The sequence below is a fragment of the Spea bombifrons genome, chromosome 2 (assembly GCF_027358695.1).
Source record: "Spea bombifrons isolate aSpeBom1 chromosome 2, aSpeBom1.2.pri, whole genome shotgun sequence".
In the NCBI taxonomy this organism is placed as follows: Eukaryota; Metazoa; Chordata; class Amphibia; order Anura; family Pelobatidae; genus Spea; species Spea bombifrons.
The window spans coordinates 48,177,041-48,189,723 of record NC_071088.1 but is presented as its reverse complement, the minus strand read 5'-3'; the positions used below and the strand labels follow the sequence as shown (position 1 = coordinate 48,189,723).

General features: G+C 36.6%; 1 protein-coding gene across 1 annotated transcript in view; it reads right to left on the bottom strand.

Moving 5' to 3' along the window:
- Nucleotides 1-12,683, bottom strand: part of ITPR3 (inositol 1,4,5-trisphosphate receptor type 3) — an 86,737-nt gene that overhangs the window by 49,478 nt on the left and 24,576 nt on the right. The window contains exons 14-28 of the mRNA XM_053457841.1: nt 12,480-12,621; nt 11,424-11,585; nt 10,330-10,502; nt 9,021-9,140; nt 8,248-8,430; nt 7,692-7,943; nt 7,041-7,179; nt 6,159-6,309; nt 5,266-5,465; nt 5,028-5,157; nt 4,671-4,728; nt 4,336-4,501; nt 3,981-4,145; nt 3,791-3,865; nt 2,714-2,839 (exon numbers count right to left, since the gene is read on the bottom strand). Coding sequence (XP_053313816.1) covers nt 2,714-2,839; nt 3,791-3,865; nt 3,981-4,145; nt 4,336-4,501; nt 4,671-4,728; nt 5,028-5,157; nt 5,266-5,465; nt 6,159-6,309; nt 7,041-7,179; nt 7,692-7,943; nt 8,248-8,430; nt 9,021-9,140; nt 10,330-10,502; nt 11,424-11,585; nt 12,480-12,621 — 2,242 coding nt within the window. The remainder of the gene's footprint in view (nt 1-2,713; nt 2,840-3,790; nt 3,866-3,980; nt 4,146-4,335; nt 4,502-4,670; nt 4,729-5,027; nt 5,158-5,265; nt 5,466-6,158; nt 6,310-7,040; nt 7,180-7,691; nt 7,944-8,247; nt 8,431-9,020; nt 9,141-10,329; nt 10,503-11,423; nt 11,586-12,479; nt 12,622-12,683) is intronic.

The window sequence follows — 12,683 nt, the reverse complement described above, 5'->3', positions numbered from 1 at the left end:
CCTTCGTGACCAAGGCTGTTACAACATTTTTGCGGTGCTCGTGTTTAGCTGTAATTTTCTCCTCTCCTATTCAGTGTACCCACACAAGTTATATATTGTTTGTTTTTTTCAGGACAAGATGTGCTTTTCTTCAGATATCATTTTTGTGATCATATAATATAATTTCCTATTAAAAAAAAATATGATGAAAAAGTGAAAAAAAAAATCTCACTTTTATTAGAAAAATATTTTACTGATCTACAAAAACTAATGAAAAAAACCCTGCTAAATAGATTCTAGTTTAGTTTGCCTTTTTTACAAGTTATAGGGCAATATGTACAAGTAGTGTTTTGTTATTTAAAAACCTTTTTTTTCATATCTGGTCATTCTGCCCCATGTGCTATTTGGGACATCTTGAAAACGCCAGCCGATGCAATTTACCCTAATCAAACCATATATTTTTTTAAACTAACACACACCAAGGTATTTAAGATGCTGGCATTTTAACCCATTCCATACACTAATTCTACTACCACGCTTTGTCAAACTTTGTGGTAGTAGTATTTATTTTGTGTTTTTATCACACACATTGTACTTCAGGTGTGAATTTACAGCTCCTAGTACATATCATACAACACCCCAATATGTGTTCAGCAACATCTCCCAAGTACAGTGATGCATGGGTTTGTCAGGTTGTTTGGGAGGTAAAATGCCACATTTGGGAAGTGCGCATTTTTCAACTTGGAACTTTGACATCTGCTCCTACTGCCCCCATGTCCCAGTGGACCATCTGTGAAGCCAGCTAATTCAAAATCACTGCAGAGCTCCAAACTCCTTCTGAAGGTAATTACTGCATCAGGTAATTAATGCAATGGTTTTTTTTTTGGCTAAGCAGCCTCTCAAAATCCTAAGATCATTATATGAAATGCCAAGCGTCGTCTGGAGTGGAGTAAAGTACACCGGAGTATCTGGAGTAGTGGACATGTGTTCTCTACAGTGGATGCCAGAAGAACGCCACCGAATGCATAGTGCCTACTGTAAAGTTTGGTAGGGAAAGGATAATGGTCTGGATTTGTTTTCCAGTGTTTGGGCTAAGCCCCTTAGTTTTAGTGAAGGGTACTAAGCTACAGCATTGAAAACGTTTTAGACAATTGTATGCTTCAACTTTGTGGCACCAGTTTGAGGAAGGCACTTTACTGTTTCAACATGAATGAATCCCAGTGAGCAAGGTCCATAAAGACATGGTTTAATGAGTTTAGTCTGGAGGAACGCTAGTGGCCTGCAAAGAGCCCTGACCTTAACTCCACCAAACACTTTTGGGATGAATTGGAATACCAATTGGGCTTTACACCTTTTCATCCAACCAGCCTGACCTCACAAATGCTCCTTTGGCTTACTGGGCTTAGTCAAACAGACACACTTCAAAATCCTGTGGAAAGCCTTCCCAGGAAAATGCCCATGGTTTTGGAATGGTATGTCCAAAAAGAACATATAGGTGTGATGGTCAGGTGTCCACATACTTCTGGCCATATAATTTATATATATAGACACACCCACCTTATACACAGAGTACTGCAATATAAAATAATATGTTTTTATCAAACATTCCATTTAAGGACAAGCTTTCAATACCATCAAATTCTCAAGTCAAAGGCATATATACATATGCCAACAATTTACCCAGAATTACACATGGTCCGCACGATTACAGTGCACAATTATTATTAATCCATCATGACTGTATAGCTGTAGTTTCTAGCTACAAAGATTTGTGTGGTAGATTAGATTAGACATTAGATTCATAGCATCAATATACACAGCATGCCCACTGTAATTACCAATACTGCCTAATAGTTAGCCACACTGACATAACTCTTAGCTCTCTGGATAACAAATCAATGCATTACCTGGGGGCACTGTAAAGCAGATTTTTTTCCTTCAGGGCCTATTGCTTTTCAGCGGAGGATAATTTGGAAAAAATGTCTAATTTATAACTTGTGGCTCATTTATAGAAGGAGAGCCTAGAGAAACAGATCATTCTCCAAACTATACTGTACATCACATTTTACTATGAAACAGATCATTCTCCAAACTATACTGTACATCACATTTTACTATGATTTATAGTTTATTGTTGTGACTTTATACAAAGAACAAGGTGGATATTTTAATAAGCAAATAACCTTAACAGCTAAATGTGAATTAAATCAAAGATTTTAACATATTTTCAACTTAAATGTATTTCTGGTTAATACAAACCAAACACCTTCTCTTTAGCACTCTGTGAAATGTAATGCTATTATCATGGCTAAACATTATATTTTCATTTCTTTGCAAGTAGAATAAAACATTTGCACCACTGACATTTCCTACAAATTGTCCGATAACTGGACTGTGATCATTTCACCATAGGGACTTTGATCCTGCTAGATGCAAATTATTCATTCAAGTGAAATCAATACTCATTTTCTATAGGAAGTGCCCCATTAATAATATACAGGTAATCGATAGACCCATTTCCCAAGAGTGTTTGCAAAGGGACAGACATTTTTATCATACTGCAATTTATCAGTTTAGAGAGACAACTAAGGAGCGTTTTGTCAATAGGTCATATATTAAAATAACTAATAATAATAAAAGCAACAAATTATCCATGTAATAACATTTACAAATTTCAAGAGGACATAAAGGAAAGTTATTCAGAATAACACAAATTATAAAATAGTAAACTAACCTTTTCGTATGGGATCTGGAGCAGATCCAGCATAACTTTGTGTGCATCCATATTTTTCAACAGTCTCTGCTGCTTCTTGCGAACCTGCTCTCCAACTCCACACATCTTATTAAGTCTTTCTAAGATCTAGGTCATATAACAGAGGATATAAAATTATTCTAAAGCCCATTCTAAAATATAACATTAAAAAATGATTTTAAAGTTTGAAGTTGAGAGGTACCTTCTTTCCTGGTGTCCTTTTTCTGCCGACTCCCCCATACGCATTACACTTTGTCTGCCCCCTGCTATTTTCTATCACATACCAGTATAGCTGCTGTCATGTGATAAGCTTACCTTCAGTCAGCTCAATCGCTGGGTTGGCAAACATCACAGGTCTAATGACACCCCCATGCACATGTGTGGAAAGTGCTCACATTTATTTCAATGCAAGCAATTTCCTGCTTCTGATTGGCTGTTTCAAGAAGTCAATCAGAGGCAAAAATCATCTGACCATAGACTAAAAGGGCAGCTGCAGCTTCTCCCTAGGGTATTATGTACCTTTTTCAGCTTTTATATAACGCATTTGAAACTACTCAAAGTATTTTAACATGCATGTTTTTGGAAATTATGCAAGTCAGCAACATTACACTGTTCCATTAAATCATGCAGGGCAGATTTGCAGAGTTCATTCACATGTTAGGCCTCAGAAGAAGTATACTGTAACAGCAGAAAAGCTAAACCAGCAACACAAGTCAGCTAGGACCTAGCATAAAAACCTTCCAATGTCTCATGTTTTTCACAAAAATAATACAATATATGCATATGGCCTGCCAAAGACCCCAGTACGATGTATCTGGATTTCTACTTTCTTTGGCATAGCAAATCTAGGATGTTTATGAAAGATGCATAAAAAACAGATATAGGTATAACATTATGATCTCTTTCAACCGATAAAGGTATACAATCATTGACACACTCACATAGTAGTATGACCGAGATTTAAGCAGCAAGAAAATTTGTAAATATTCCTAATTAAACCTGTCATAACCCAAAATGTTGTACATTTAGCTCATCTGTAACAGTGTTGTGTGACCTTACCCCTTTCACAATCTGATAATTCTCACTACTTTTTACTGTTGTTGGTTTTCCAGCACCTTCCTGGTTCTCTACATGCTGGATGGAAAGGAAATAAAAATGAACGTCAATTCGAGGAATAAATACGTGACATTAGATATAAATGCAGACAGCCAATAAATCATAAAGGAGATGGTATTTGGGTTTCACCTACCTCTTTTTTGTCCTTCTTGCTCCCATCCGTTGAAGAACTACTGCTTGAGCTCACTTTCTTGTCTACCCAGAGCTCTGATTTTTCTACCATTGTTCTAAGTCTGTCCAGCTCTGACTTAATTACTTTGTAGTTATCCACATCCTGAGCAGAGATCAGCAGCTGAACCTGAAAAGGTCGTAGTGCCAAAAAATAGACAAATATATAATGAATTAATTAATAGGGATGCACTTCCCGTATGCCCAAAAACTACTGAACCGCCTACCCCTACCTAAAGTTGTAAAATAGTATTAAAAGTAATAGATGTGTGGCATGGTAAAATATTTTGTACATCTCTTCTGCTTTTAATACCGTGTACCTGTTTGAATGTGTGTAGGACTTCCTGCCTCTGGCTAAAGTGCTTAAAAAGCAGTTGTAGTGATCCAGAGATTAAAGACGGGTAATCATTCATGGTCAGCTGAATAAGGACCCGCAGAAACATCCTTCCTCCTTCGTCATCCACTTCAAGCATGCTGGTATTCTTCCTGATAAGACGTATACACAAAGTGTTGCAAAAGGGAAAGCTGTTCTGTCATTCACAGCTATATAAGTTGGCTGACAATGATCGTCAAAGACTAAACAAGAAGCTAATGAAACAAAAGCAACAACATGCTCACAACAGAACTCACTGGTAACAGATTTTAAGACACTTACCCTACACCAAACATAGATTCTGCCTGCTCTCCAATGCGGTCTAAGTTTAACGTAGCATCTGCAATTGGAAATATGTTACATGAATTACACAAATTATTACAGTTACATTACAAACTGTGGACCATCTTTATAAATAAGTACATTTATAAGGTGATATGGGGGCATTAGAGGATGTTTACGAAGTGATATATAACACTGTATGTGTAATAGATAGATGGCAAAGAAAAAAAGAGATGGGATAAGACAAATGAACCAAAAGAAAATTGTGAGAAAGAATTAAGAGAGACTCAATAAATGCTTCCACTGGATCAGGGATTGAAAATGAATTTTCAAGTTAAAGAAAGGTGGTTAATTTACTTGTTGAATCAAATGCTGGGGCTGTTCCATCAGCAGCACTATCTTGCATAGGGAACACCTCTACAAACTCTTTCTTGAAGACGGATAGAAGATATGACATCCTATAGTCCAGTCTTACATTTAGGATGAACTATGGAAAAAAAAGAGAGATAGACTTAAGAACATTTAATATTTTCATATTGCACTTAATATATTTGTAAATGTCCCATACACTTTATTAGTTATTATGCTTCCTCACCTGTAAAATTTCTAGTATTTTTAGCTTGGTCTCCATTACAGTAATGTTCTCAGTTTCTATGTTTTTTCTTTTACTTGGTGCCTCTTGAGTCGCCACAGCATTTAGCGTCTGGGGGGAACTGAACACAGACTGTTTCCGATTAAGTACCATTGTTGACATCATGTGACCCACTCCTTGAATTGACCTCCTAACGTTCTTCCCTAATACATGCATTGAGATGATAAAGAAATACTGGTTAGCTCTGTCTCGTTGTAATGACCTCACTTAAACACAGGTCAACTTTCTGTGAGAATTGTTTGTTTGCCACCAACTTCATTTCTGGTTCATTTTTGTCTCACTGTAATGACCTCTCAAACACAGGTGGACTTTGTTTGTAACAATTTGTTGTTTACCACAAACTTCATGTTTTTGTGAAAAAATAAAGGATAAGGATGACTTTGAGTAAGCACCAGTGGGAAAGAACTGTGGTCCAAAACTCAGCCACTAGAATCACCTAATAAGCAAGGGTATGGCCACCTGATTAATTTCTAAACATTAACATTTACAAATACCATAAACCAATATATAAGCATTAAAGGCATTAAAGAAAATAACTGAATAAAAAAATGTAGTGAAAAGAAAACATTTTTTTAACAAAGATTTTCTTGTTGAAGATGATACTTTTTTACAAGGTGAATGACATCTGTAAAGCAAATATTGGCAGGAAATAACATGCAAGCTATGCCATTAAGCAAAACTAAGCACAAAGGAGCATTAGCAATTTGAAAGGGTGGCCTTGAACTCAAGGCACCTACAATTCAGTTTGTTGCAAAACCTCTCCAAAATAATGTTAAGCCACCAAAGCGACTGAATTAACACTTATGTTAGAAGGTACATTTTATTTATACGGGTACCTGATCCGTCGTCATTGTACATGGCCTGCAGTAGCATGGCCTGTGGGTTCTGAACACAGTCTATAATCCCAAGCAGAGTCCTTGTCAGACGAAGAAGCTCGCTAAAACTATAGAATCCAAAATATATCAGGTGCCGCGCAAGACTCACCACCTGCAAAAAGATAGGTGTTTACATTATGGCTGGGACTGAGAGACCATTTCAGTGTTCTCCTACCTTGTCTTCCCTTAAACTCCAGAGCTTTTTGCTATTGGTAACAATACTTTTTCATGCAGAAAACTGTGTCGTGTCTGTTCCTAGTTCAAATCATATTAATTCCAATGTGTAAAACAGTGGAAACACCACTGTTTTTCAATTTATCAGTGCCATCAGTAAAAGTGTGATATTGTTCAATATTATTGAAATTGTGCTTGCCTCCTTATTTGTTCCTAAATACCTTGATATATGTATCATTTTATTTGTATTAATGTGCAGCCTTTCCTTATAAGTAAAATTATAGAAATAAATAAAACTTAATTTTTACCCACTACTTTTATTAAACTATATTCTGTCAGTACAAAGGTGTACCCTGACACAGTGATATATTTATGGGGATGGCCCAGAACTACCAAACTGAGGAGGTTCTTGTCCTCACTCCCATTCACCTTGTGTAGGGCACTGGGATAGGACACCATATCGTGGTCCTCTGCCCATAAGGAAAAATATACTCTTGGGGTATGCAAGTACCTCTATAGATTTCAATTGAGGTCTCTGCCCACCCTGAACCCGCTGCCCTGGGCTTAGAAGACCTAAGCCATAATACACCATTGCGTTGTTATTATGTATTTATTTTACTAACAGTAGATAGATAATCAAGTTCATTATGCAGTGTGCTGTGTTCTCACCTCAAATGTTAGCTTGTTCTTCTCCTCATTAGCAAAGGGTATAGACTCACTGACCACATGATTTAGATATTCTTCCACAAAGTCCATTGTGCTGCTAAACTTGTTCTTCTTATCATCCCTTGAGTCATTTGAGTCATAGCTGTGAATTGAGAATGCCAGATTAATGCTAATATGCATTCTTTACACTAGAAGGATAATACTTAAACACTTGTCTGTTGAAGATACTGCACCCCCCTCCTCTGTCCATGCTTCGCACCAGTTTTGGCAGCTAGAAGCAGCCAGTCACTGGCAGGAAAGATGTCCTACTGAAATCAGTGGAAGTGATTACTGCACGTTCGTGCAGGAGGTCTCATCAGACTCTGTAGAAATCAGATGTATAAAGATGATTCTGCTAAAGCTCTCTATGCATTTGCGTACAAAAATGGCTACGTTAAAAATTAGTGCTTATTATGGCTGGAGTCCATCCTTAATATGACTACCTCATAAGAATCTTCTATTACTAAAATATATACTAAAACACATATTTTGGGTACACATATTTTTTGTTTTGCATGTCACAAGAGTTGAAATGTAAAGTTAGTGATGCTATCTTATATACGTTACCAAAATGTTAGGGGTCACATAAATGTATGATGTTGTATGGTCTCTTACTCTTTGATAGTGATGGACGTGGGGATCTCAGTCCATAGACGGGCAAACTTAACTGGTGTCACCAGCTCTTGGGGGTCCCTATCAACATGAGCGTGCAGCATAAGGTGGCAGAATGAGGCTCTGATGTCAAAAGGCAGCATTTCATCAGCCATGCAAAGGAAGATAAGGTCAACACTCAGCTGCTTGGAGATCTCATGTATAGCTAGGTACTGGCGATCCAGGCACATCCGGGCAAAAAGCTTCAGCTGGTACCTATAAAAATGAGAGAATATGGCATAAGACACTGGCAACGTATAATGTCATGGGAGAGGCAAAAGAGGAAATAGAATTAAAAGCAAATTCAATGATAAACATGGCAACAAAACAAAAATATCTTAAATCAGTGCGGTTTAGAACCAGGGGGTAGTCAGATAAGAGGGATGAAAAAGTTGGGAAGACTAGGAAAAGTTAGCATACAATAGATTTTTTTTTTAATTTCCTTAGCTTTACTTCCACATATGTATGCATGAGTTTCTATACTGCAAGAGTCTTGCCAAAAATAACAGAGATTATATACCTATAGTATGCCAGCACATTCTCATCGTGCACATTTCCAGCCCGTGCTTCCTGAGAAAGCTGTCGTATGCTCTTTTCATGGGGGTCATTATTCCTGTCTGTCCATGTCAGCCATACCTCCTCTTCACAGAAATCTATCCCCATATATTCTGGGGACTGTGACATCTCTTTTACTGGCCTTAGCCTGTGGATAAAAAATACGAAAGACTTTTAAAATATCATAGTAAATACTTTTAATGTGGTCACCATGTGGTCAGAGTTTTCAAATTTGCACAGCTTATAAGTCCTAAAACATTTTTTGTTGCCAGAGTTATGGGGCACCACCATATAAGTAGAATAAGCAGCTCCTAAGGGCCCCTGTTTGCCTAAGGCTCCTCCTCGGACAATGTGCAAGGGATCAGACACAAAGTCCCCACAAATGACAATGAAAGCATATAATCATCAATAGTGAGTTCCTTAGTTTCTTTGCATTACTTGTATTAGAGATGCCCTCCCTCTAAAATCTTTCAGCCATCCTTGCATCTGTAATATGACATCGTTTGCAAGACAAATAGTGTTATACATCAACAAAAGTAATTTGAAATAACCACACATTTTGTGCATTATTTCAAAGCTTGTCAAATAGATTGTGCAAACGTGTGCACGTTTTGTGATATTTTACACAACATGAATTGAAGGAGAAAAAGGTTACAGTCATTCCTTTAATCCATTAACATTTAGCTCCTGCATTGTATTTTTCTATAGCTTCTTCTGTCAAACCATGTTATTACTTACTCTGTCTTGATTAGGATATCACTGTTCTTGGGGTCCAAAACACACTTACAGATATGCTCCTGGGTTACTGGAATAGCAATGTGATTTGACACACACAGGTCCGACAGGTAATCCAGAAACCTACAGAATAGCGACATTTCTCAATTGGAGCAAAACAAGGTTTTTTTTTGGTATATTGTATTTTGCAATATTTTACAAAGTGTGATAAGGCAATCTAGCACAGCCCAAAATTGAAACAGTACAATATATACGTATTAATTGAAGAAGGCTAAGATTTTGAATGTTAGCTTCTGTCACTAAAAAGTATTCATTCTGTCCCTCTCAACTGCTTTGGTTAACTAACCAAAGTTAGAGTGTTTCCTACAGTGTTTCCTGGGATGCTGCAAACGTTTTTTTCTGGGTATAATTCTGCCTCCAATACCTACCAATAATATATACTAATATCTACATCACAATGTAATTGTAACAGAAGCATTAGAAGTTTCCCTTTACTTCACTTTAAAAAGGTTCACAACTACATTGTATTTGTTGGTATTCTGTTTATATTTTCAAAAGAGTGAATTTAAATTTATATTTAATTATGCAGAAGGTTGCATTCATACTCATATGGCTTACTCTCGCATAGATCCTACAAAGATGAAAAGCACCATTACTAGGTCCTCAAGTCAAATCAAAACATTTTTTACGATTTGTTTTAACAATATTTACATAAAGCCAAATTGTGAATTATCTAAAATCAATATAACAAAAGCAAGTAAACAAACAATACCTATTAACTACAATATTAATACATGCCACCTTCTTTCCCCTCCAGCACTGCACATATGATGTTGATAACAGTAATATATTATTCTCAATATTTTTTAAATAATCATAATAATAATAATAATAATAATAATAATAATAACTGCTTCCAACCTTCACTTTGCCCTGAAGAGTTTCTGTGAAGCCATGTGAACAAAACCTAAACTAATTCTCTTTTTTAAAGTCTGGCTTTACGGTGGCTTTTGAATTCTCTCCTAAATCCTATACAATGTGAAAATAGGCTTTCTTCATGCTTAAGCTGCCACCCTTTCCTAACCTGCTTTCCTAATCTGCTTTCCTAAGCGCCTTTTCTTCTAATGGAGACAGGGTAGCGAGACAAAGTGAAGCTGAAAAAATATGCATATAACTACCCTTTATGGAACAATGGAGTCTATTATGGTAATATATAGTGAACAACGGTGAACACATTTGTCAGCCACAAGCATTAGAGGCAATTAAAATGTAGTCCAATGAGTAAAGCATTAACAGTAAAGGAGCAACTCACCGGGGTTCACGGTTCTTCCTCACCAAACTTACAAATGTTTCCACCTCTGTTTTGGTAATGTGTTTCTCCAAGAGTTTGCGGTTGTTGTGTAGCAGAGCAGTAATTGTATCCTCAGCAAGAATGTCATAGCCAATCTGTGACTGCATGACACCAAACTGTTTGGCTATGTGTTCCTGATGTGTCACAATATAGAATAAGGTAAGAAAATACCCAAAATGGAAAAAAAAAACACTTTACACAGATGGAGACTAGATCCCATTATATGAAAGAACTATGATTTACTGTATGCTAACAATTTGTTAATACTACTTGTACATCATATGGTAAAACATCCAGTGAATTGTAAGTAACTTACGGTGTGGCAAATTATTTGAACACTATATTACCATCCCCAGAAAGTTACTCAAAATAACACATTGTCAATGCAACAATATGCAGTTTCTCATCTTGGCTTTGGTGGTTAATGAATAAACTCCACCATATATTTTTTTCAGCTGAGAACCAGTGGTTGCACTCAGTCTGCAATATTATTATTCTACAGTACTGTACGAAAGACTCACACTAGGATAAAGGTCAGGAATGTCCTCTTTGGTCAAGCTTAATATCTCAGTCGGGCCCTCTTAGCTGACTCAGCTGGTAGCACGCGTACCACAAGTAGTACCATTATTTCACAACAATTATCAGCAATTAGTTTTATTTTCATCCAAGAAGCATTATACAGTTTATTGTATTTGCAGAATGCCAGTATTGCTAATCGTATAAAAATGGTGTTTCTGTAGATTATAAAAATGTCCTAATGCATCACCGCTGTAATGAACATGCCTACTGTATTTTATTCTAAATGGATTGCAAATTAAAATGGAAACACACATACACAGAATTTGACGGCAGAGAATGTTTTAATTCTCTCACTATATTAGCCTCTACCACTTCTGCTGGAAGGTTGTGCCACTTACCTACCACCTTCTAAGTAAAGGAAAACTTCCTTACATTACATCTAAATCGCTGACCCTATAGTTAGATTATGACCTTGTCATCTAATCTAAAACAAAGGTACGATGTAAATGGCTTTTATCAACACCCAAAGTACACACCTGGTTTTTTCTATAATCATCTTGGGAGTGACGTAGAACTCGGTAACAGAGTCGAAACATATACTGGTATGGTGCATTCTTCTGGTCTGACAATTCCTCCAACCTGAGCAAAGGGCCCTCTGAACCTTTATCCTTAAAAGGTGCCTTTAAGATACCAAATATCTGGAACAGAAAACAATGGGTTTAGAAAAGGGCAGGCTGCTACTAAACAATTAAAACAATAAGGAAAATGCATGGAAAAGACAGAAATCAGAAGTAAAAAGTTTTATACACTTTTTTCCCTTTCGCCGTTTCTCTGTGTACTATATGGGCTTCACCACATACTGCGATTCAGAGAACAATGATGAGTGTAAAACGATATTTTTTTTCTGAACGATTACAATAATTGTGTAAAGAGGTGAACTATTGAAAAATATTGTTAACATAACCAAATCTCTGCACATCTGATTAGTGTGACATGGTAAGCCAAAATGTGCAGATTTCCATGTACCAAATTTCTTTATTTTAACAGGTAAAACTATGACTATAAGCTTGTTTTGATTGGCAATACTAACTTATATGCAGGTGCCTGACATTACGAGAAATAAATAAAATAAATAAAACCGCACAATATTTTTGAAAACTTAGTTTGACACAGTAATAAAAGAATGACGGGGATTTTCATTTAGAGGGACACTCCAAACACAATACGCACTTTAATACCTATAATAGCTGAGTGTTTTCCTTTCAATTTTTTGTGGCTAATTAGTGGTACAGAATGGAGGACAAAGAGGAGGCTGTACTTCAAAAGTGCTTTAATATGGACTATTCAGTGAGAAAACTAAGGTAAGCAAAGTTAACTGCTCCACAGTATGTGAGATGTATAAGCTCATAGAAGTCAATCAACTAGACAAACCACAAACTGTTTTCCACTTTGAACTTTATGTATGTATTTAAATTCTGCACTTCACATATTGTCTGCAATACCACTGCAAGCTTTGTCAATGCTTAAAAAAAGGCTGACATGTAGCAGACAATATCCACTCAAAGTGAATGTTATAAGCAGTTATTTCCAACCTGTTTGAGGATGTTCTGCTCCCTCATCAGTTTTTGCCTTTCTCGGTTGGGTTTGGTGATCACGATATCCAACACATTCTGACCATTGTTGGGAACATCCACCACAAAGAAGACCAAATCTTCCAAAAGTTTAATGGCAAACCTAGTGACATAGTCACAAGCAAAATTACCTTACAGGTGCAGTGAAAAGCAACAGCTAGATTG